Source organism: Lynx rufus, unplaced genomic scaffold (assembly GCF_022079265.1).
Source record: "Lynx rufus isolate CCGP_SWC_20201006 ecotype Redwood Valley unplaced genomic scaffold, mLynRuf1.p SCAF_1, whole genome shotgun sequence".
Taxonomy (NCBI): domain Eukaryota; kingdom Metazoa; phylum Chordata; class Mammalia; order Carnivora; family Felidae; genus Lynx; species Lynx rufus.
The window spans coordinates 208,699,686-208,720,988 of record NW_025814823.1 but is presented as its reverse complement, the minus strand read 5'-3'; the positions used below and the strand labels follow the sequence as shown (position 1 = coordinate 208,720,988).

The 21,303-nt window shown below is 42.9% G+C and overlaps 1 protein-coding gene across 1 annotated transcript in view; it reads left to right on the top strand.

Moving 5' to 3' along the window:
- EGFLAM (EGF like, fibronectin type III and laminin G domains) overlaps positions 1-21,303 on the top strand; it is a 178,221-nt gene that overhangs the window by 92,411 nt on the left and 64,507 nt on the right. Inside the window, exon 7 of the mRNA XM_047073875.1 lies at positions 2,569-2,735. Within this exon, the coding sequence (XP_046929831.1) occupies positions 2,569-2,735 (167 nt within the window). The remainder of the gene's footprint in view (positions 1-2,568; positions 2,736-21,303) is intronic.

Sequence of the window (21,303 nt, the reverse complement as noted above, 5' to 3'; positions counted from 1 at the left end):
TGGTGACAAAATTAGTTTACACAAGAAGTCCATCTTTAGGGAAAGGATACCAAGAAAGAGACATGACAGAGAAAGACAAATATCCTATGACTGCACTCGTGTGAGGACTTTAAGACACAGAACAGATGAACATAAGGGAAGGGAAGCAAAAATAATATAAAACCAGGGAGGGGGACAAAACATAAGAGACTCTTAAATATGGAGAACAAACAGGGTTGCTGGAGGGGTTGTGGGAGGGGGGATGGGCTACATGGGTAAGGGGCATTAAGGAATCTGCTCCTGAAATCATTGTTGCACTATATGCCAACATAATTGGATGTAAATTAAAAAATAGATAATTTAAAAAAAGAAAGAGACATGAGCCCTGATTTTCTCCAGTGAGCATGCCCTGTGACCGCTGCTTCTCTAAACAGATGAATTCTACTGAGACACAGGCCCCACAGACTACTTGCCTGCACAGTGAGCTTGAGGAAGCATCTTCTACTGGGCTTAAGGACTCCGTTTGGCTTTTAATTCCTGCCAATGAGAAACTAAGCAAGCTCACATTCAAGACAGCCATGTATCCTCCGGGCATCTTCTTTCTGCAAAATAAGTCTCTATTTCCTTGCCTGATAAGTTGTTCATAAAAGCTAAACATCAATCTTTTTTGCTTTCTGTTATCCTCTAAATATCTGGGAGCAGAGGTATTTAACACTCGAACAACTGAGAAGTGGTCAGGAAGTAAAGTAAACGATGGAGAACAGCCTCTCAGCCACGATCACCCCAAGTTTGTGTCCAGTGTCAAAGATCTTCTTAATCCAACCCTTCCTCATCAACCCAACTTGGCCTCACCATTTATCAGTTGTGTGAACTTGGGCAAGTTAATCATTTAATGGCTCTGTTTCCTCTATAAAAATGAGGGGAGAAGTGTGTTTAATGTAATATCTCCTGCATAGATACTATGAATAGTGCTTGGAACTTCACAAGCACTTGATAGACTAATTATTATTAATTAGCTAATAACACAAAGCGTCCAGCTAATTAGGCCTTCACACCATCCCCCTCCACGCACGATCATTCCCAAGTTTCATCTTGTGGTTCATATTACTTGGGATGCTCTCCTTTCCCCTTCCAACTGGGACACCAGACAACAGCGTTGTCCAGTAGAAATACAATGCAAACCCTGCGTGAAATTCGAAGTTTTTTTTTTCTTAAAAAAAATGTTTTTAATGTTTATTTAATTTTGAGAGAGAGACAGGGTGCAACTGGGGAGGGGCAGAGAGAGAGAGAGATACAGAATCTGAAACAGGCTCCAGGCTCTGAGCTGTCAGCATAGAGCCCGACGCGGAACTCAAACTCATGAACTGCGAGATCATGACCTGAGCTGAAGTTGAACACTCAACTGACTGCACCACCCAGGCACCCCAGAAATTTAAAGTTTTCTAATTGTGGAATTAAAAAGGCAATAAGAAACAAATAAAATTAATTTTAATAACATGCATTTTAATCCACTGAATCCAAAATATCATCTCAACATATGATCAATGAGATATTTTACATTCCTTTTTTTTGTCCTTTAAAACCCAATGTACATTTTACACTTGTGGCACATCTCAGTTCAGATTAACTATATTTCAAGTGCTGACTAGCCACATGGGCTAGTGCTATCGCATCAGAACACACAGGTTTAGAGGAGTAAGCAGTGACACAGGGTTATCTACTGGCTCTGTGATGTGGATAAGTCCCTTAAATAATGGCCAAAAAATGCTGAGTGTTTACCATGTGATGCCAGGCAGTATGCTGAGGATATAGCTCTCATTTAATCTTTATGATAGTCCTCTTAGATAAGTACTTTTATTATACCCATTGTACAGATGAGAAAATAGAGACTTAGAGAAGTTAAATAGCAGCTAGTAAGTAGTAGAGGCAGGATTTGAGCAGCTGTGAGCAACCCCAGATTTGTACCCTTACCCTCTGTGTATTGCCTCTCAGGTGGGAGCTCTAAGTGAGGGCCCACATTCTCTAGAGGGTTCTTAGCAGAACCTGTGAGAAGTCAGCGAGTTGGCACAGTTGCACAATTTTGTTAAGAGCAAGAATGGCCACAAACACAATCTTCGTGGGTTTTCCCATGGTCGTTCATGCAGTTAGTCACCCTATAAAACTTAACATTTGTTTACTTTGTGAACAGATTGTGAATAGACAGAATCTGTGCTCTCCTGACCTCTGGGAATGGCGGCTGTTTGGGGAGGGTTTGTTTGTGAAACATCTGGAAGGCACAGTCCTTGAAAATGAACTCCTCTGTGGGGGTCTTTTCACCATAGTCAAGCTCATGCCGAGGAGAAGCAGATGATCTTGAAACAGGATTTAAAACTGGCCCTAAAAATGATCTACTTGCTTTTATTGGCAGGGACTTAAAAATTGTGACCTATGATTTAAAATCAAGATGACTTTTAGATAGGAAATGTTAACTCATTTTTATAAGTGTTGCTTCTAGAGTCCGAATGCTGAGTTTACATAGCCAGCCTCCCTTCCCTTTGCTCTTCCTGAGTTACTGCTTCTTGTTTTGTTTTGTTTTTTTAATCAATAAAGACCAGATTTTGACAAGAGTTGGACCTTAATCCAAGAGCGGATCCAGATGGACTCCATGGTTATCAAGGGCCTTGATCCAGATACCAACTATCAGTTTGCCGTGAGGGCCATGAATCCCCACGGCCCCAGCCCTCGCAGCCGGCCCAGCGACACCATCAGGACCTTCCGTGAGTACCAGGGCCCGTCTGAAGGACAGACATAGCTGCATTGCTGAGGTTGCTTTGCGAGGACCCACCTGCCTGGGGTCTCTTAGTGCCCTGCAGGAGGACAGCCTGGGATGAGGTTATCCCTAGCTTTTCCTGCTGTTTTCCCAGCACTTTGGAAGTTCGAGGCTCTCAACAGGGACAACAGGCTGTTTCTATGTACGGGAGGTCAGCGGAAAGTTTATTTTTACATATGATCCTTGGGGAGTTTGAGGTCAGTTTTCTTTCACAATCACAGAACAAATCACATACCAAGATGATGTGCAGCCGTCCCCCAGCTCTGCCCTTTTCATCTTTTGAGAAAATGGGTTCATCTTAGGGTCATAGGAGAAAAGATAATGCTCCCAGACTCTTCGGGATTTGTGTTCACCTGCATAACCGAGGACACTCAAGTAAAATCAGTCCCTCTGAATGATGGTCAGGGAGAATTAAAGTCATTGTTAGGTGGACGTGTAGCTGGGGCTCTAGCCAATGGCGGAAGTTCCTGTTTGTCATAGTGGCTCGCTGGAAGGCTGGGGGAAGCTTGGGCCACTGTCTATCAAATCACCTGAGGACTTTGTGAAAAGTCAGATTCTGATTGTGGTCCAGGGTTTAAGATGTTCCTGCATGATTCAAGCAAGAGCCACACTTAGATTACTTACACCACCTGCCGAAGCTGGCTTAGGAATCCTTGTGTTTTGGAAATGAGGGGCACATTTATGTAAATTTAGAACACTGTGTAGTGGGGAGATCTCAGAATTGAAATGTTGGCACTTTTTGTTTGAAAGCTCTGTCATCTTTTCAGTTTTAACAGTAAATTCCTCCAGGTTTCTGTGTCCAAAGATCTCTGCTACTTCTGGGTCCTCTTTACCCAGGAGAGGAGCTCTCAGAAAAGAAGCCTACCTAACACCATCAGTTGCCTTTCTATTGGCTAACACAGAGCCCTACTTATATTGTTAGTCGATCTAAATAAACGCCTTCCCTGTCTTCACACAACATCCACATGGCTGACTTCCAAGGCCATGGCTGTTTCCAGATTCACTACATTCCACAAGTCCTAGGAATTTTGGCTTATCTGAAAAAAACCCTTACCCTGACCTTGAATTTCAGGGCTCCTTCCTTCAGATTGAATTGTTGGGGGCTATTGGGCTATGGTGAGGCCACCCCACATAACCTCTATATACCCCCACACCCAAATACACACACATACACACCCCCCCCACACACATATACATACACAGACCTACAATACACACACACACACACACACACACACACAGTAACTATGATCGCCCAACAATTGTTTCGTTGTTCTTCAGAATTTAGAAGCTAACACTCCCCAGTCATATGACAAGGAATGAACCTCCTTCTTTCTAGAAGAAATGTTAACAATTCTATTTCAAATAGACAGAGGGTCTCCTTCCACTCTTGCTGCATGAGATCCATGCTACAATCCTTAGTTAAGCTCTGTGGTGCATGGCCAAAACTGGGGCAACTGTGGCTGGGGCAGGCCCCGGGATCTGACTGTTGTGAAATACGCAGTTCGTCGTTTTGTTTTATAGACTGAGCAGGTGCGCTGTGTGGTTGTACCCCGCCCCCACTCGCTTCCTCAATGCCCAGCTCCTCTGCGCCTGTTTCCTGAGCCAACCCATGCTCACTTCTTTCCCTCCAGGCCTGCTAGTCTCCTTCTCCACAGAGACTGGGAAATAAAGGCCAAGATGTAGCCACTTGTGCTGGTCCTGGCCGTGGGAATCACCAGAGGGGACAGAAGTTGGGGCATCTTGTAAACTTTGGTTTTTTTTAAACTGCAACACTGGTCTGGTCTTGCAGTTTCTGATAATTATTTCCCCATTTGTGAATTAAGCGGGATAAGGTGTGTGAAATTGCCTCAGAGACACGTGACATTTCGTTACACTTGGTCCCCAGTGTGAAGTAAGACCGTATCATGGTAAAGTAATTGCGTGTAGGGGAGAAGGCTGGTTCAGTGAAAACTCTCAATTTTGAAATATTCTTAAATAAATAAAATTTAACTCTTTCTTACATATATATAGTTATTCAACTCAGGAAAATAGCAATAGAATTGATTAGATGGTTGGTTTCATGAACATAAGAATGTGCTGTGTTTGGTATTTCAGTTGGGAGTTGTTTTCTCACGTTTGCTTCAAATATTTTTAGGAAACCCTGTATTCTGCCACATTCACACTTCTTACGTTGCTATTAGTTTAGATTATTAGTTTCCCAAGCCCATTTTTCCATATATGAAATTACCTAGTCGCCAAGTAGCACTTATCTGAATTATAATAAGTTCTCAATCTCAGAGCTTCCGCTGTGAAAACCATGTCTGTGCCAGGCCCTGCACCGGGCATGTTACCTAGGCAACTCCACGCCAGTTCTCACAGAAACCCTGGGATGGAGGAACAGCATCCCTTTGAATAGGTTTTTAAAAATCGAGTCTTTGAAAGGTGACAGATTTTGCCAAGAATCCTAATTGTAAAGGCAGGATTTGAACTCAAGCTTAGCTGATGGCAAAATTACTTCCCTGAGTGAGATCCAGAAGGAGGGAGGTTCTTAATTCCTCGAATGCAAAGTAGCACGAGAATGGCAGGGTCAGCGTCAGCGGTTAGATAAAGAACAAGGAATAGTCCTGTTGGTATCTACGGACTAAGAAAGTTTGCCAGCACAGAACGAACCTATAGATTTTTTTTTTCTTTTAAAAGTTGTGAGGTATACTGTACATTACAAAAATGGGAATAAAACATACACGCAGATCTGAAATTCAACTGGTCCTCATCGGCATTTACAGCCCGCAGCCTTCTGATTGGTTAGACGGGAGGCAAGCCAGTTGTTAAACATTTTGAAGGCTGCCCTGAGGGGGTCTGTGAGATCAGTATTTGTGCCTGTTGGTTGTTCCCCAGTCCTCTTCGTTCCTCCTCCTCTTCTTTACCTCAAGGTCCATCCCATATGGATGTTCTCTTGGTGTCCTACCTTCTTTCTTCCCGAATGGTGAATTACAGAACAGAATGCTCACGCTGACTACCAGAGTGCAGAGTGCCCAGTGGGGATCCTTAGATCCCACCCTGGACGCCACCACAGTCTGGGCCCCTCTGTTGCTTAATGGAGACCTACACATACCTCATTTCTTAAGGACAGCTAACACCTCAGCTCTACTGACAAAGCATTGGCTTCCCCTGAACCTATTAATGCCAGACCGTATTAGCAGCTTAACTGCTTAAGGGGACAATGGGTAGATCTCAGGTGCTAGTGTGTGTCCTTAATGAACGCCAGGGCCCACTATTTCCCTGACTTCCACCGGCATGAGGAAGAGCGAGGGTTTGATGGCTTCCCTGGAGTGTCGCCAGCCAGCTGTGCCCAGCTTCCACATCTTGCCTCAGCTCCACCAAGTTACAAGTACAACGGGAAGAAAATACTAAGGTGTTTCAGCACCCAGGTCCTCTGACCAGAAACAGAATCATTTTAGTGACCTTGAGTAACAAGGTTACTACCCTATATTTATCTCCATCCTCTCACTGGTGACTTTCCATAGGTATCAGGGCCTATACTGTTCCCCTTAGGAAATACAAAGACAAAGGTCACGGTCTGCCACTCCCTAAAGTTTATTTCTTCAAGAAAGAAATGCCAACATTATAATTTGCCTTATTGCTTCATGGCATTCTTTTTCTCCTGTGATTGATCTTATAAATTAGCCAGGGGCGCCTGGGTGGCGCAGTCGGTTAAGCGTCCGACTTCAGCCAGGTCACGATCTCACGGTCCGTGAGTTCGAGCCCCGCGTCGGGCTCTGGGCTGATGGCTCAGAGCCTGGAGCCTGTTTCCGATTCTGTGTCTCCCTCTCTCTCTGCCCCTCCCCCGTTCATGCTCTGTCTCTCTCTGTCCCAAAAATAAATAAACGTTGAAAAAAAAAAAAATTAAAAAAAAAAAAATTAGCCAGTCAGAAAAGGGGGCTCTTTGGAACCTCGAGGACACAGGTACATACGTGTGGGCTTTGTGAACGTGCGTTTACCCCATCTGGTGGTCACTTACTTGCTGGGATCCAAGCTTAGCTTGGTTGAGAAGGATAGAAGGCGTCAAAAAGGGCACGAACTGGAAACAATAGACGTGGTAGAACAAAAAAGCCAATTTTATTTTTCTTTTTCCCAAAGACAAATGAAATAAAATGAAAAAAATAACTCACATGTTTGACCAACTCTAGGGTTATATAAATTTCCCTGGGAATGGAACTTGGTCCTACCACCCTGAACCATTTAATTTCTCATGGTCTTTCTTCACTATTTAAGCAGAGAAAGAACCAATAAATTCTTCACTGAAGTAGAATTGGTATAGTCACAGCAGTCCCAACGGAAGGTGCTATTTTGTTCCTCACCAAAGTCATTTTGCTCTTTCCTGCCTCAGGGCTTTTGCACCCCCTGTTTCCTCTGCCTGGGACTCTCTTTTCCAGATCTTTCCATGACCAGTGTCGGCACTCCCGTAGCTTGGATGTCACTTCCTCAGACAGGCTTCATTGACCTTCACACTCAGCTACCTCAGCCCCATTCCTGCTTTAATTTCTCCGGAGTGTTTCACTGCCTGAAACTATTTTATTATCTGTATCTCTCCTCCAGGATAAGCTTTCTTGCTCAGGGCTGTGTTCCCAGCACCCTGTACAAAGTCGGTGCTCAATAAATATTTATTGAGTACGTGAATGACTGAATGTGACTTAAGACAAGAGCCCATGGGATGAAATCAGTCCATGTGGTTCACAGGAAAAGTCCAACTCCAGGACTGCACAAAAAGAAGAAAAGAGTAAAAGAGGGAGGGGGGAAGAAGCAGGGAAGAAAGAAAGCAGAACTTGGGGGTTTAAGTTTAAATTCAAGGCAATAAGGATGGAGAAGAGGCCTTTGAGAGAGATTCCAGTGATCCAAAGAGCCCAGTTTTCTAAGAAGGGGATGAGGAAGGGAGAGACATTTTCTTTTCTTTTTAAATGTCTATTTATTTTTTTGAGAGAGAGAGATGGAGACAGAGTGTGAGTAGGGGAGGGGGAGAGAGAGAGAGGGAGACACAGAATCTGAAGCAGGCTCCGGGCTCCAGAGCCCGACGTGGGGCTCAAACTCATGAACCGTGAGATCATGACCTGAGCCGAAGTCAGATGCTTAACCGACTGAGCCACCCAGGCACCCCAGGGAGAGATATTTTCTAAGCAAGCCCGTGTTCACTCCTATGTTCTTTCTTGATCATTAGAATAAGCTTTAACATTTCCATGCAAAATTCGCGTACATTTTTCCTTTGGTTCTAGTAAACCTAATTATGGTCTCAGATCTTCAGAGATTGCATAGGAAGATGTGAGAGGTTCAGTCTGGCTTTGGTTTTCACCAGACTCTTCCCCCACAGTCCATTGTCTTCAGCAGTTGGAAAAACACTCTCTTCTACTGAGCTGAGACAACACACCCTGGCCCACATCAACAAAATTTCTACAGTAGACCTGATTTCATAATGTTCCCTCTACCCCCACCCCCACTTTTCTGCTCTCTACCTTCCTGCTTACTGAGGCATCGCAGCTACTGTTGGTTGTGTATCTGTTTATACCTTTATCACGTGAATGTCCGTGAGTGAATCTGCTTTTGCTCAGTTTTGCTCTGAGATTTGGGCCCTTGTTTTTTTTGTTTTTTTTTTTAATGTTTATTTTTGACAGAGGGAGACAGAGTGCCAGCAGAGGAGGGGCAGAAAGAGAGGGAGACAGAGAATCTGAAGCAGGCTCCAGGCTCTGAGCTGTCAGCACAGAGCCCAACGCGGGGCTCGAACTCACGAACCGTGAGATCATGTCCTGAGCTGAAGTCAGACACTTAACTGACTAAACCACCCAGGTGCCCTGGGTCCTTGTCTTTAATTGCCTGATTGTCTCCCCAGAGACCTGTTTAGCAAGCTAGGGTTCCTTGGTACATGTTGTCACATACCTAGACACAGAATAGATTTCCTTTATCCCCAGTCACTAGCAAGGGCTCCTATTTGGTAGCAATGCCTTGAATTAGGAAAGTGAGTGGGACAGAATGTAGTGGCATGCTCTAGGGATGGGTAAGAAACAGGAAGGGACTGGAAGCAGTTTCTTCCCAAATCTCCATGACATATGTACAGCTCACTGCCTGTTTTGGTCAGTTCCTATGAAAAGTCCTCACCAAACCTTGGAAGTTCCTCACTGCCCCCAAATACTGTACCTTTAGATGGAGGAGAATCTGTCAGGCATGCCTGGGTCTGAGTAGAGAACCATTCTTTTATTGCCTTGCTATGAGAACTCCGGAAAGTCACTTCATCTCTCTGGGCCTCAGTGTCCTCATCTTTAAAATGGGTATAATAATGTCTGAGGTAGGTAAAATTTTTTATTTTTCAAGGTTATTTTGAGGAAACACCTGTGAAACAGAGATTATGACATTTGCCCACTTTTTGAGACAAAGGGGATGTTGATATGTGTTTCCTCCATGCTTAATTTCTGAAGGATGGTGTAACTGACCAGGTGATTGCTAACCTGTCAATTGATTTTCCTTTATGACTCTGTGCCCTGAGTTCTGCTCCTGGGACCTGAGGGCATTAGAATCTCGGAATTCAGAAACAAAGGGTCAGGGACAAAAACTGTCTTGACCGAAGTGGAAGAATAGAAGAGACTGCCAGAGTTAGGTCAAGTAGAATCATTAAGATGGGTTGGGTTGGTTGATTGGTTTTAAAAGGCTGCGGATTTAAAAGACATCCAATAATTAAAACTATAAGGAACATTGAACTTTGCTAACAAAATTTCATCTCTCTCACCACTCAAGCACATCCCAAATTCAGGCAAAAAGAAAGACCTCATGGTTATGATACTGTACCTCTGATTTTTGTTTGCTTGTTTTTAACCTCCCCAAAGTTAACCAATTACTTAGACAGGGATCAGAATATTTTTCTATAAAAGGCAAGGCAGTAGATATTTTAGGATTTTTGGGTTCACTTCTGCTGTTGTAGTGTGAAAACAGCCATAGACAATAAAGAATGTGTGTGATTGTGTTCCAATAAAATGTTATCAATGGACATGGGAAATTGAATTTCATATCATTTTCATGTGTTACAAAATATTTTTAAAGCTTTTTTTCAACCCTTTAAGAAGGTAAAAAACACTTAACTCATGTACTATTAAAAAGGATTAAAGAAGATAATTTAGGTGATACAGGCAAACTTTAACACTTCAAGAAGTGAGCAGTCTCTATTCTCAAGGGTCCAGAGAACTGCAAAATGGGGCAGAAGGCAGGAAGATTTGCAGGAGAAAGAATGAGAAGAAGCAGGAAGAGAAAAATAGAAAATGAACAAGGAGAAAAGTGTAGAGCTCAGAGTTGGCTTGGCATTTGGGATTGGCTGGCTGGATATACTGCATTTCTGGTTTAAGAGGAGCGTTTATAGGAACATGCAAGATACCTGGGTTTCTGTTTACTGAAACCCCCCCCCCCGGCAAAAATGGCTCCATCTTGAGCTTAGACATTTATTTCCTCAGTATAAAAACAGGCAGCTCGGGGCACCTGGATGGCTCAGTTGGTGAAGCATTCAATTCCCGCTCAGGTTATGATCTCAAGGTTCCTGAGTTCAAGCCCCGCGTTGGGCTCTGTGCTGACAGCTCAGAGCTTGGAGCCTGTTTCAGATTCTGTATCTCTCTCTCTCTCTGCCCCTCCCCGGCTTTCTCCCTCTCTCTCTCTCTCTCTTTCTCAAAAATAAATACACATTAAAAAAATTTCTTTTAAATAATGGCAAGCAATTGGTCTAGATTTGGCCAGTGGGACATAATCAGCTGACCTCTGTGGTATATTTCTGGGGTTCCCCCTCAAATTTTAAGGGATTGTCCTGAAAATTTGGGGAATGTTCCCTGTAGCAATTTTGTCAAACTTGGAAGGAATCATTTGGTGCATGCTGATGACATTGTCTCCTCGAGGCAAATCCCTGCAATTTAATGTTCACATGAAAAGTCTGAAACAAATAAGAGCCCCCAAAAAAGCCTGCAACCTCGGTGGCAGGTTTGTGCTGCTCTTCAGGGAGAAAGAGAAAGCTGTTCTGCTGGGCATTCCTCCCTGAGCTTGGGTTAGGCTTGTAAATTCATGAGCTTCGTGGATTTGTAAATCTTTAGAATGTAAGACCGAAAAGGGAGCAGGAGAAAGAACAAATCATTGGTTTCCCCCATAGCCTAGATAAAAATGCATTTTAAGTGTGAGGTTTGTGCATAAACATAACTTCAGACATGATTGTACATTCAGGTGCCCTCCGCAGTAATCGCTGTATTGATTTGCTAATGCCTCGTTGCATGTAAATCTGAGTAGCGCTCATTTGCACAGCTTTATTGGTTCTAAAGGGAATGATTCACTTTGCTGTTTAAATACCTGCTACCTATTAATTGTTCTTCTGAGGCCTTGGTACATCTTACATTACCATACATTTACTTATAATCACTGTGCAGGTATTTTACCCCCTCTGCCTAGCTAAGGAAGAAAGACTAAAATAAAGGATAAGAAAATATAATTTTCCCAAGAAAAGGCACTTATGGTGCTCTAGTTTCTTTCTTTTTTCTTTTTTTTTTTTTAACGTTTGTTTATTATTGAGAGACAGACAGAGAATGAGCATGGGAGGGACGCAGAGAGGGGGAGACACAGAATCCGAAGCAGGCTCTGGGTTCTGAGCTGGCAGCACAGAGCCCGATGCGGGGCTCAAACCCACATACTGTGAGATCATGACCTGAGCGGAAGTCAGATGCTTAACCCACTGAGCCACCCAGCGCCCCTCATGGTGCTCTGGTTTCAGCTGTAGCATGTGTTCATTGGCTCAGCTGCTATTTAGTGACCACACCCGAGCAACCATATGCTGTTTATGGTACTCTCGCCTCAATGAATTGTGAAACATTAATAGATTGAAGCCCGACGCGAGTGTTATTCCCTAGTTTTCCTTTTGTTTCCTTCTATTTCCTTATCACTCGCTTTGTTCTTTCTTGTATATTCATTATTTCATAGTTCATCTTTTCTATTCTGTCCTTGGGAACACTTCTTGCTTTGACACAGTTCTCCACTGGGATTGTCTCTTAGCATCTAAATCCCTAAATCACTCAGGTTCTTTGATGACAGAGTAGGACCACAGTACTGGTTTAGCACAGAGAGGGGGCACCTGAAATCAGCTTGATGCAGTGACAGACGTGTGGGCGGTGACAGTGCATGCTGGCTTAGTCTGGTGGATCTCTTCTGATGATACAACCAAACGTGAAACAAATAATGTGCAAGTAAGAAACAACCACAGGAGAAAAGATGACTTCTCTAACGATCTTGGGTGTCAGCAGGCTCTAGAAGGAAACGGGGGCACATACAGTTGCTTCATGTGAAATGAGTTTAGTGAGGGAATTTTTTTTGCAAAAGTTTGGGCAGATGTAAGGAAACTAAAAGGATGCAATTACCAGCATCTGGAGACAGACGGGGAGAGCCATCAGGCAAGAGCTGTGACCTTCAGACATGTATCCTGTGACAACCTAGTGGAAAGGAAGTTGGGGAATAAAGATGCTGACTCCTTTCCTCCCTCTGTCCACTTTCCTGCTGATGCTCCAGATGGTCAGATCCCAGCTGGAAGCCTCACAGGTCAGCCTCCCAGGGCCCAGGGCAGAGGCGAGAGGAGCAGAGATACATGCTGGAAGACTGGGGGACAGAGGGAAGGAATCCACTGAAAAAAGTCATAGTATAATCTCGTATAATAAGAGATTGGTGCCTTTTACATGGATTCCAAAAATATGGACTATGTTTTGGTCTTTCTCTTATTGATTGAGAACATGAACCTTACCTCATTCATCTTTGCCTTTTTAGCATTTTGCCTGGAACAAAGGAGGTAGTCAGGTCTCACAGCCAAACTTTTGTCCACTGCAAATTTATAAACTCAGAGTGGGCAAGGACAGTGTCCTCGTTTTGCACCGGAGACAACTGCAGCTCAGAATGACTCAACAGTCTTCTCAAGGTCACTTGGTTGCAGATCCTGGATAAGAGCGCAGTTTGGTGACAACCTTGTTTTCCATTTGATTCCTAAAGTTTGTGGGATTTCTTTTTCCTAAAAAATCAGTGCCCCCAATTTATTTTACAATATACCCATTTACTCTTTCAAACAAATATTCAGTGCCCACGGTGGCCAGGCACTGTTTCAGATGCTGGAGATTCAGCAGCAAACAAGACAGACAAAAAGAATCCCTGACCTTGCAGAGCTTACATTCTAATCAAGGCAGACAGACAGTAAACAGATCAGTTAAAACATGTAGATAGTATGTCAGATGCGGGGATAAGGGCTGTGGTGAAATTCAGAACAGAGAAGGGGATAGGCAATATGAGAAAGCCTCCCGAGAAGGTGACATTTGAGTAAGAAGGCTGAGGTGAACTTTCTGGATATATGTACCTCGACCAATAGATCTGTCTATCTATCTAATCTAATCTGTCCATTCATCCACCTGGGGGAAGAATGCTCCAGCCACATTCAGAAGTCCCAATGCAGGAGCACCCTGGGGTGTTCAGGGAAGAACAAGGAGGTTGTGTGGCTGGGTTGGGGGTATTTGGGGGAGGAGCCTAGAAAGAGATGAGGTAAGAAGGGGTAGGAAGTGATGGTAAAGGTTGACTAGGACCTTGGAGGCCATTGGAAGTCATTGGATTTTGCTTTTTCTGGGACAGAAATGGGAAGACTGGGAGTTCCCCCTTTAGTTAGGTTTCAATGAAGCCACTCCTACCGGTGTGTGAAAGGACTGAAGAGGGGCCAGAGTAAGTGAAGCGAGACCAGTCAAGACAACCGTTGCAATAATTCTGAAGCAGTAATAGCTCTTTTTGTTGTCTTTAAATAGAAAAAAGTAATCCATACTTATTATTATAAAAACATTGAAATAACATTAAATATGGGAAAAACTAAAAATGAAAATTATATCTAATCTCAGTATCCGGGCATAGCAACTATTAACATATTGGTATATAATCTTCCAGGGTTTTTTTAAATCCAGTACTGAGATCTTCGTACATAAAATTTTTCTGTGTAACAAAATGCTATACACATCTTTAAATATCAACAAATGTACATCTACATCATTAAGTTTAATAACCATAGTGTATTCCATTGTAAAGCTCTACTACATTTATTTAATTCTTTATTGGTGGACACTTAGATTGTTTCACTGCAATATACAATATCCTGATTATGTTCTTACTTAACTTTCAGCTTGTCTACGTTTCTGTTTCCCCCTTTGACTTTGCTGTAAAGCACAGTGGGTCAGGACTGTTACCCCTTCCTTATATTTGTTGATGGGTTGACTAATGTTGCGGCCAATTGGTAATATGGGTGGCATTTGAAACCTCAGACTCTCACCTGCTTTTTCTGACTAATAGTGAATATTTTGATAGGTAATGTACATAGTAAAGCGCATTGTTCATACACACTTTTAAGACAAAACTATTTTTCAAAAGAAAAGAATCATTTGCCTTAAAGCTCAGGTCTCATATTGGAATTTTTGTTTCCGGCTCCTTAACTCCACTTGAATGGTGAGATACAGATCTGCCAGAGATCATGGAATAGTGCTGCCATCTTACTGGAACGGTAGTGTCTACCATATTTAAAAATGTAAATGTATGTCTGTTCTGGCCCAGTGGAATGTTGCTTCCTGGTCCTAGTCCTGTGGTCTTAAAGGAATTTCAAAGGCCACGCATCCAAAGGATCACAACCACTGGGGAATGACCAACAACTCCTAAGGAGGTAGTAGGAAGACTCACCCAGCAGATGGTGGTAGTTCACGAGTCATCCAGCAGATGGCGATAGTTCACAGACTTTCAGAGCTGGAAGAAGCCTTTAGAATCAGTTTGGTGTCACCCTCAGCGGTTGAGATGAGGGCGACACAGAGAAGTTCCCTTCTGTTGCCCAACGTGATAGACTTCTTCCATGGTTAACTAGTCCCAGTCAAAATGGGAGAGGGCAAGTGATTTCAGATTTTAGTATCTGCAGTCAAAAGAAAAGTTGGCGAGCAGAAACTGAAGCAGAAATAGAGATCCGAGTCCTGAATAACATCCTGCTTGTAATCGATGCTGAGTCCTCATGGTACCAAGAACTGATAGAATGAGTTTCTAAAACAAAAGGGAATAAAGGGCTGTTAAATTCAGAATTAGAACAGCTAAAATTACAAAAGTGAGAGATAAGAAAAGCTATAAACAACTTGAAGTCAGGCCTTTTTTGATTGTGGTTTTGTTTTTTGCTTCATACATTGCTACTGCTAATTTTCTATGTGAATCTGGAAAATGTTTTGAGGATGTTGGAGGAAGTAAAGAATTTAGTTTCTGAATGTACGGTGCTTATTTCACTTATTTATACATCCTTTTGCCAATCCATTTTTTAAAGTATACATTTAATGCCTATAATATGCCAGGCAAATTCTGGATGTTGATGTCTAGCAGTCAACAAAGTAGATGATCCCTGCCCTCATTGAGCTTATATGTGGGAGAGTCAGTCTCAGAAAGTAAGTAGACAATAAAATAAGTATTTATTATAGGACACAAATAATATGTCTTTTTAAAAAATATTTATTTAGTTTTGAAAAAGATAGTGTGAGAGCAGGGCAGGGGCAGAGAGAGAGGGAGACAGAGAATCCCAAGCAGGCTCTGCACTGTCAGCACAGAGCTGGATGTGGGGCTCAAATCCATGAATTGTGAGATCATGACCTGGGCTAACATCAAGAGTCAGACGCTCAACCACCTGAGCCACCCAGTGCCCCAGTGATACGTCTTTAATGATGAGTGTGAGGAGGAAAAGAGACAGAGTAAGAGGGCATAGAGGATAGTGGGGACTGCTGTTTGGAATGAGCTATCAAAAGAGAGATTTGAGCAGAGTCCTTCCATGGACAGGGAGCAGTACGTGCAAAGATCCTGGGGTGATGACAGCCTCAGGATACTCCAGGGATAGTAAGGAGGCTCGTGTGGCAGGGACATGATGAGTGAGAAGAATGATAGGAAGTGAGGCCAGAAAGGTAGCCAGAGGCCAGGGGTCAAACTTGTGGGTCCTGGTGAAGAGTGGGTTTTATTCTAAGTTAGATGCCAAGCCCTTGAAGTGTTTTGAGCGGCAGAATGATGTGATCTGGCCTACATTTTAATCAGGATCATTGCGGCTATGGTGTGGAAATCAAAAGAAACCAAGGGAGACCAACAAAGAGGCAATTCTGTAGCTTTAAGGAGAATATACATGAAAAGGAAAGGTAGAGAGCCAAACCAAATCATGGCATTTGGGAACTAGCAGGTAGGTTAAGGACCTCGCCAAACTTCCACAATTTTTTGGTAAGGAACTGAAAAGTCACCAGATTAAGGGACTAATTCCAGGTCCCAGTTAGTGGCCACGAGTGTTAGGTTCATGGGACTTCTGGCGAATGCTCTTTTCATTTCCTACCCACGTCTCTGCTGCAAAGACCCCGTTTGCATACATGGTCAGGCCCTTCCACGTAAGAGCAGAGTCACTTCTTAATTTCCTGTATCTCCTGCATACTTGTAGCTGCTTTTCAGAGCAAGGGGACTGTTGCTTCCGTGGTCCCAGTTTCTTGAGATACTTCTTTCGTTGCACGGCTCAACTTCTTTCAACCAGAAGTACTGGGATTCCTTCTCCTGCCTCGGGGCTTCCAAGAACGCCTCCTGACCCTGAACCCTTGCTGTGTCCTGCTGCACAGGACATTCTAGCTGCATTCATGCAAACCCTGTGGTTAGACTGAAGATGTTGTGTACAGTCAGAAGGTGGCCCATAGGGACCTGGTTGTGAACCCAATAAGAGGTTAAGAAGCTTTGGAGATCGGTATCCCCAGGCCTTCTATTGTATTAGACTCCTGCAAGATCTTTGTGTCAGATCTGTCTAATGCATGTCTTAAAGGCTGCCTGAATGCTCAGCATTATTTGGGGGCACCATAGAGTAGTAGTCCTCAATGAGGGGTAGTTTTGCCCCCTAGGGGGCAGGTGGCAAAGTCTGGAGGCATTTTCATCCGTTACAATGAGGGAAGGTGCTATCGGCATCTCGTGGGTAGAAATGAGGGATTCTGCTAAGAATCCTACAATGCCCAGGACAGGCCTCCACAACAAACAGTGATCCATCCCAAAACATCAGTAGTGCTAAGGTTGAGAAACCCTACTATAAGATAAAAATAAAATTAGAAAATCTAACCCTTGCTCAAAATAAAATGGCTATCAGACTGGGAAAATTAACCAGCATTCAAAAATATCAGCTAGAATGAAGGATTTCTCAAACTTTTTTGGACTGCAACCCACAGTAAGAATATGCCCTTGCACTACAGCCCAACACACACAAACATATCTGTAAATGTATGTGTGTGTGTGTGTGTGCGCGCGCAAATGTCTCACAGGACAATACTCACCCATGCTAAATGCAGAGCTTTATATTTTTATACCACTTGGTTCCATTTAAAAAAATGTGGTCACGGGTCGCCTGGGTGGCTCAGTCGGTTGGGCATCCGACTTCGGCTCTGGTCATGATCTCACAGTCAGTGAATTAGAGCCCCACGTCGGGCTGTGTGCTGACAGCTCGGAGCCTGGAGCCTGCTTCCAAATTCTGTGTCTCCCTCTCTTTCTCTGCCCCTCCCCCACTCATGCTCTGTCTCTCTCGGTCAAAAGTAAACATTAAAAAAAATAAAAAAATAAAAATAAAAAAACGTGGTCACGCCCCACTGAATTATTTTTTACTGTCCACTAATGTGTTTGAAATCTGCAGTTTGAATAATACTGGATAAAATATGGAAGAAAAGTGAACACAGTTTCATGTAAATACATAATAGCACGGAAGGACATGAAGTAAGGGTATATTCTGTACAGAAGTCACCAAAAGGATCGGCCATTAATTTCACAAATAGCTATTTTTGCCAAACCTTCTTCAAAGAGAATTAAACCCGTTCTTGCCTTCCTGGGATTCATGATCCAGTCCAGTGAACAGACTATCATACAACTACCTGTATAGTGATGTGCACTCTGCACATAGAATGCACTCTGCAGCTCAGAGGGGGCACAGTGATTGATTTTGTGGATCAGGAAACTGGGGGGTGAATTGGTGAAGGTTCCCCAGTAAGGTGACATCAGGGATGGCTGAGTGGGATTTCTCCAAAGGGACAGGGGATGAAGAGCGAGAGAATCCAGGTAGAAGGTTTTCTGGGTGGGGTGTTGAGGGAGATCTTTGAGGATGTGCATGAGGCCGAAAGATACAGGGCACGAAGGCAGAATGCGGAAATCCACGCTGGACCCCTGCACTGGGCTAATGTAAAACCACTCCCATTAACATGTTACTCTCTCCTGCTCTTCCTGTTCACGGGATAAATGCCACACTCCTTAGCCTGACATTCACAATCTTTCATAGTCTAGCTTCGGCTAACTTTTCTTGCCTTATCGCTCCTGGCAATCATAGCCCAAGCCCTCCACCCCAGCAGGTGGTATACCAGGGGTACCCACTGTCTCCGGAAGTCTGTGTGTTCTTCCACATCCTCATTTTTTCTTGCTCAGCAAATTCCAGCCAGATGATAATTTCTCCAGGTGTAGGTTTCAAGCATGGAAAATGGAAATTCTTCCATCGAAAGCATTGTGATGCTTCCATTTGTTATTCAGACAGTGAATTCTCAGAATTAGCATTTCATGATTTTCTCCCTGATGGAGAAGGGTTTGTGACGCTCAGGGCTTGGAAACCCTCCACTGAACCCCTGGCTTCTCCTCTCTCTGTGTCTTGGTTTAATCAATATGCCAATATCTATTTGAAAGTGAGAACAAATTACTCTTGTTTCCATTTATTTTGAAAAAAAGTTTCTTGGGCACAACTTAATCCATGACCCAGAGAGAATTTAGCTTCCTCCTGTCACAGACTCTCTGTGGGGTTTTTAATCAATTGTTAGAGAAGATTGTGGGTCGGAGTAAGGACTTAAGCCAGACTCCCTTCCCTGAGTTCAGACTGGCTCTACTCCTATGATGATATTCACAACGTAGGATTGTTTTCTTCACGACAGCAGACCATGGGACCCTCCCAGCCTAATTGTTATCACCAGTGGTCTCTTCTGTAGCTCGTCAGTAAGGACTACTGTCTACTAAAGCCATGCAAGCTTTGGGAATGTGAGTTCACTCAAGACATTTGAATGCATTTTTAAGTCACTCGTATTTCGCCAACACACAAAAATCATTTGAGGCAGTTTGTATACATACCCATACGCACATACATTCACACACCGTAATTAAAAACAAATGTGATAAGATGATCAGAAACCAAATCAGAAATACAAACACAAATGTATGAGGTGAGATAGTCACTGAAGTCCTGGGTGCCACTAACCTCTAAACTTATTATCAAAGACAAAGGAAAGATCAAGGTTTTACAGAACTCTCCATATCTGACTCAAGAATGCAATTCAGGGGCGCCTGGGTGGCGCAGTCGGTTAAGCGTCCGACTTCAGCCAGGTCACGATCTCGCGGTCCGTGAGTTCGAGCCCCGCGTCGGGCTCTGGGCTGATGGCTCAGAGCCTGGAGCCTGTTTCCGATTCTGTGTCTCCCTCTCTCTCTGCCCCTCGCCCGTTCGTGCTCTGTCTCTCTCTGTCCCAAAAATAAAAAAATAAAATAAACGTTGAAAAAAAAAATTAAGAATGCAATTCAGTGAAAATAATTTTATTTCTGGATACAGCTGTTGGAAGAAATTACCAAATGAATCATTATATAAAGAATATTGAGGGGCGCCTGGGTGGTTCAGTCAATTAAGTGTCCGACTCTTAATTTCGGCTCAGGTCATGATCTTATGGTCTGTGAGATTGAGCCCCGCATTGGGCTCTGCGCTGACAGCATGGAGCCTGTGTGGGATTCTCTCTCTCTCTCTCTCTCTCTCTCTCTCTCTCTCCCCCCACCTCTCTGCCCCTTCCCTGCTCATGTTCTCTCTCTCACTCGCTCTCTCTCAAAATAAATAAACTTAAAAAAAATAATATTGAGCATTATAATACTGACCTTAATAGTGATTTAATGGGTGAAGAAATATTTTTTGTGTAGCTAGATTTTTACTGATCCTCATTAAAAATTGGGCTGCGGTTGAGTTACGGCATTTCTCTGGGGATAATCAAACTTCACAGAAGGAAAACCCTTAGAAAATTAGAAGCATTGATGGTTAATATGCTTTCAGAATTATTCAGCAAATTCCTTATGTATATTTTAGAGATCAGCACCGAATACATACTGTTATTGAATACTGAGGTTTTTCCTTTAAACTGTAGTTCAAAGGGATATTTCAAAAGTATCTTAATTCCTTTTAGTCCACACACTCTCTGTAGGTGGTAGAACTTCCTTTGCCCTCCTAACCTGTCTATATGAATCCAATCAAGATAAGTCACCTTATGGACTATGTATTTCAGCCTCAAGTCATTTCTTTACTTCCCCAACTTCTTCTCTACACAGAAATCACCATCCTGATTCCTACGGTTTTTCTTTCTGCTGTAGAAATCTTGTCAGTTTGTGTCTAGGTACAGGTCTTTTCATTTTAGCAGCAATATTAGCTCTTTCAAATTTTGGTGTCCTTCCCCCCCCCCCCCCCCCGGCTCAGACAAGTTTTATTTTTATGTTTTTGATTCATATTTATGTTTCCATTCATCTGGTAAATAATAAATACCCATAATCCTTTGGTTTGGCTCTTGTCCTCTATATCCACATCCATATATATTATTTTCTCTCATATTTTTTCATCATTTTGGGAACCTTTCTCAGGTTCACCCCCACATCACTAATTCAAGCTTCCACAGCATTAATTTTGGTCTTTGCTATCTTAGGTGTGGCTTTTCATTCTCTGAATAAAGTTTTGCCTTTGTTACGTTGCTTCCTTTTTCTTATGAGCAGTTTCAAGCATAGTGAAAAATGTCAGGATACCCCTATATCCATGACCCAGCTTTGGGAAATCTTAATGGTTGCCATATTTTCTTCAGTGTTACAAAAATAAAACCTCACAGATACAGGGACATTCTGTACCCTGTCCCCAGTACCTTCCCAACACCATCCTTCTGTCTTCTCCCTGGAGATATATTTGCACTGTGTTATGATTTCCCTACACATTTAATCAATATACTAACGTGTATATATTTATAAACTATGGGGTATCGTTTTGAGTGTTTCTATGATAAATGCAGTGACATGCAGGTATCCTTTCGTGGTAAACTTGTCTCTACAACATTATGTTTTTGACTCTCATGCGAGTTGAATTGTAAAGCTTGAATTCATGCAACTTCACCACTGTATAATGTTCCACCACATAAATACACTATAGTTTATTTATCAGTTACTTGGATTTTAGACATTTAAATTGTTCCCTTTTTGCCATTAAAAACAACATTGCAATGAGCAATTTCATATATGTTTCCTTGAGCCTGTGTAGAAGAGCTTTTCCTGAGTATGTGCTTCCAAATGAAATTGCTGAGTTGTGCATGTGTATCTTCAACTCTGTCACCGGGTAGAAAATTGGTCCTCAGGGTGTTTGTAGTTATCTCCATGCCATGGGCAGTGTGTTCAAAACCCTTCTT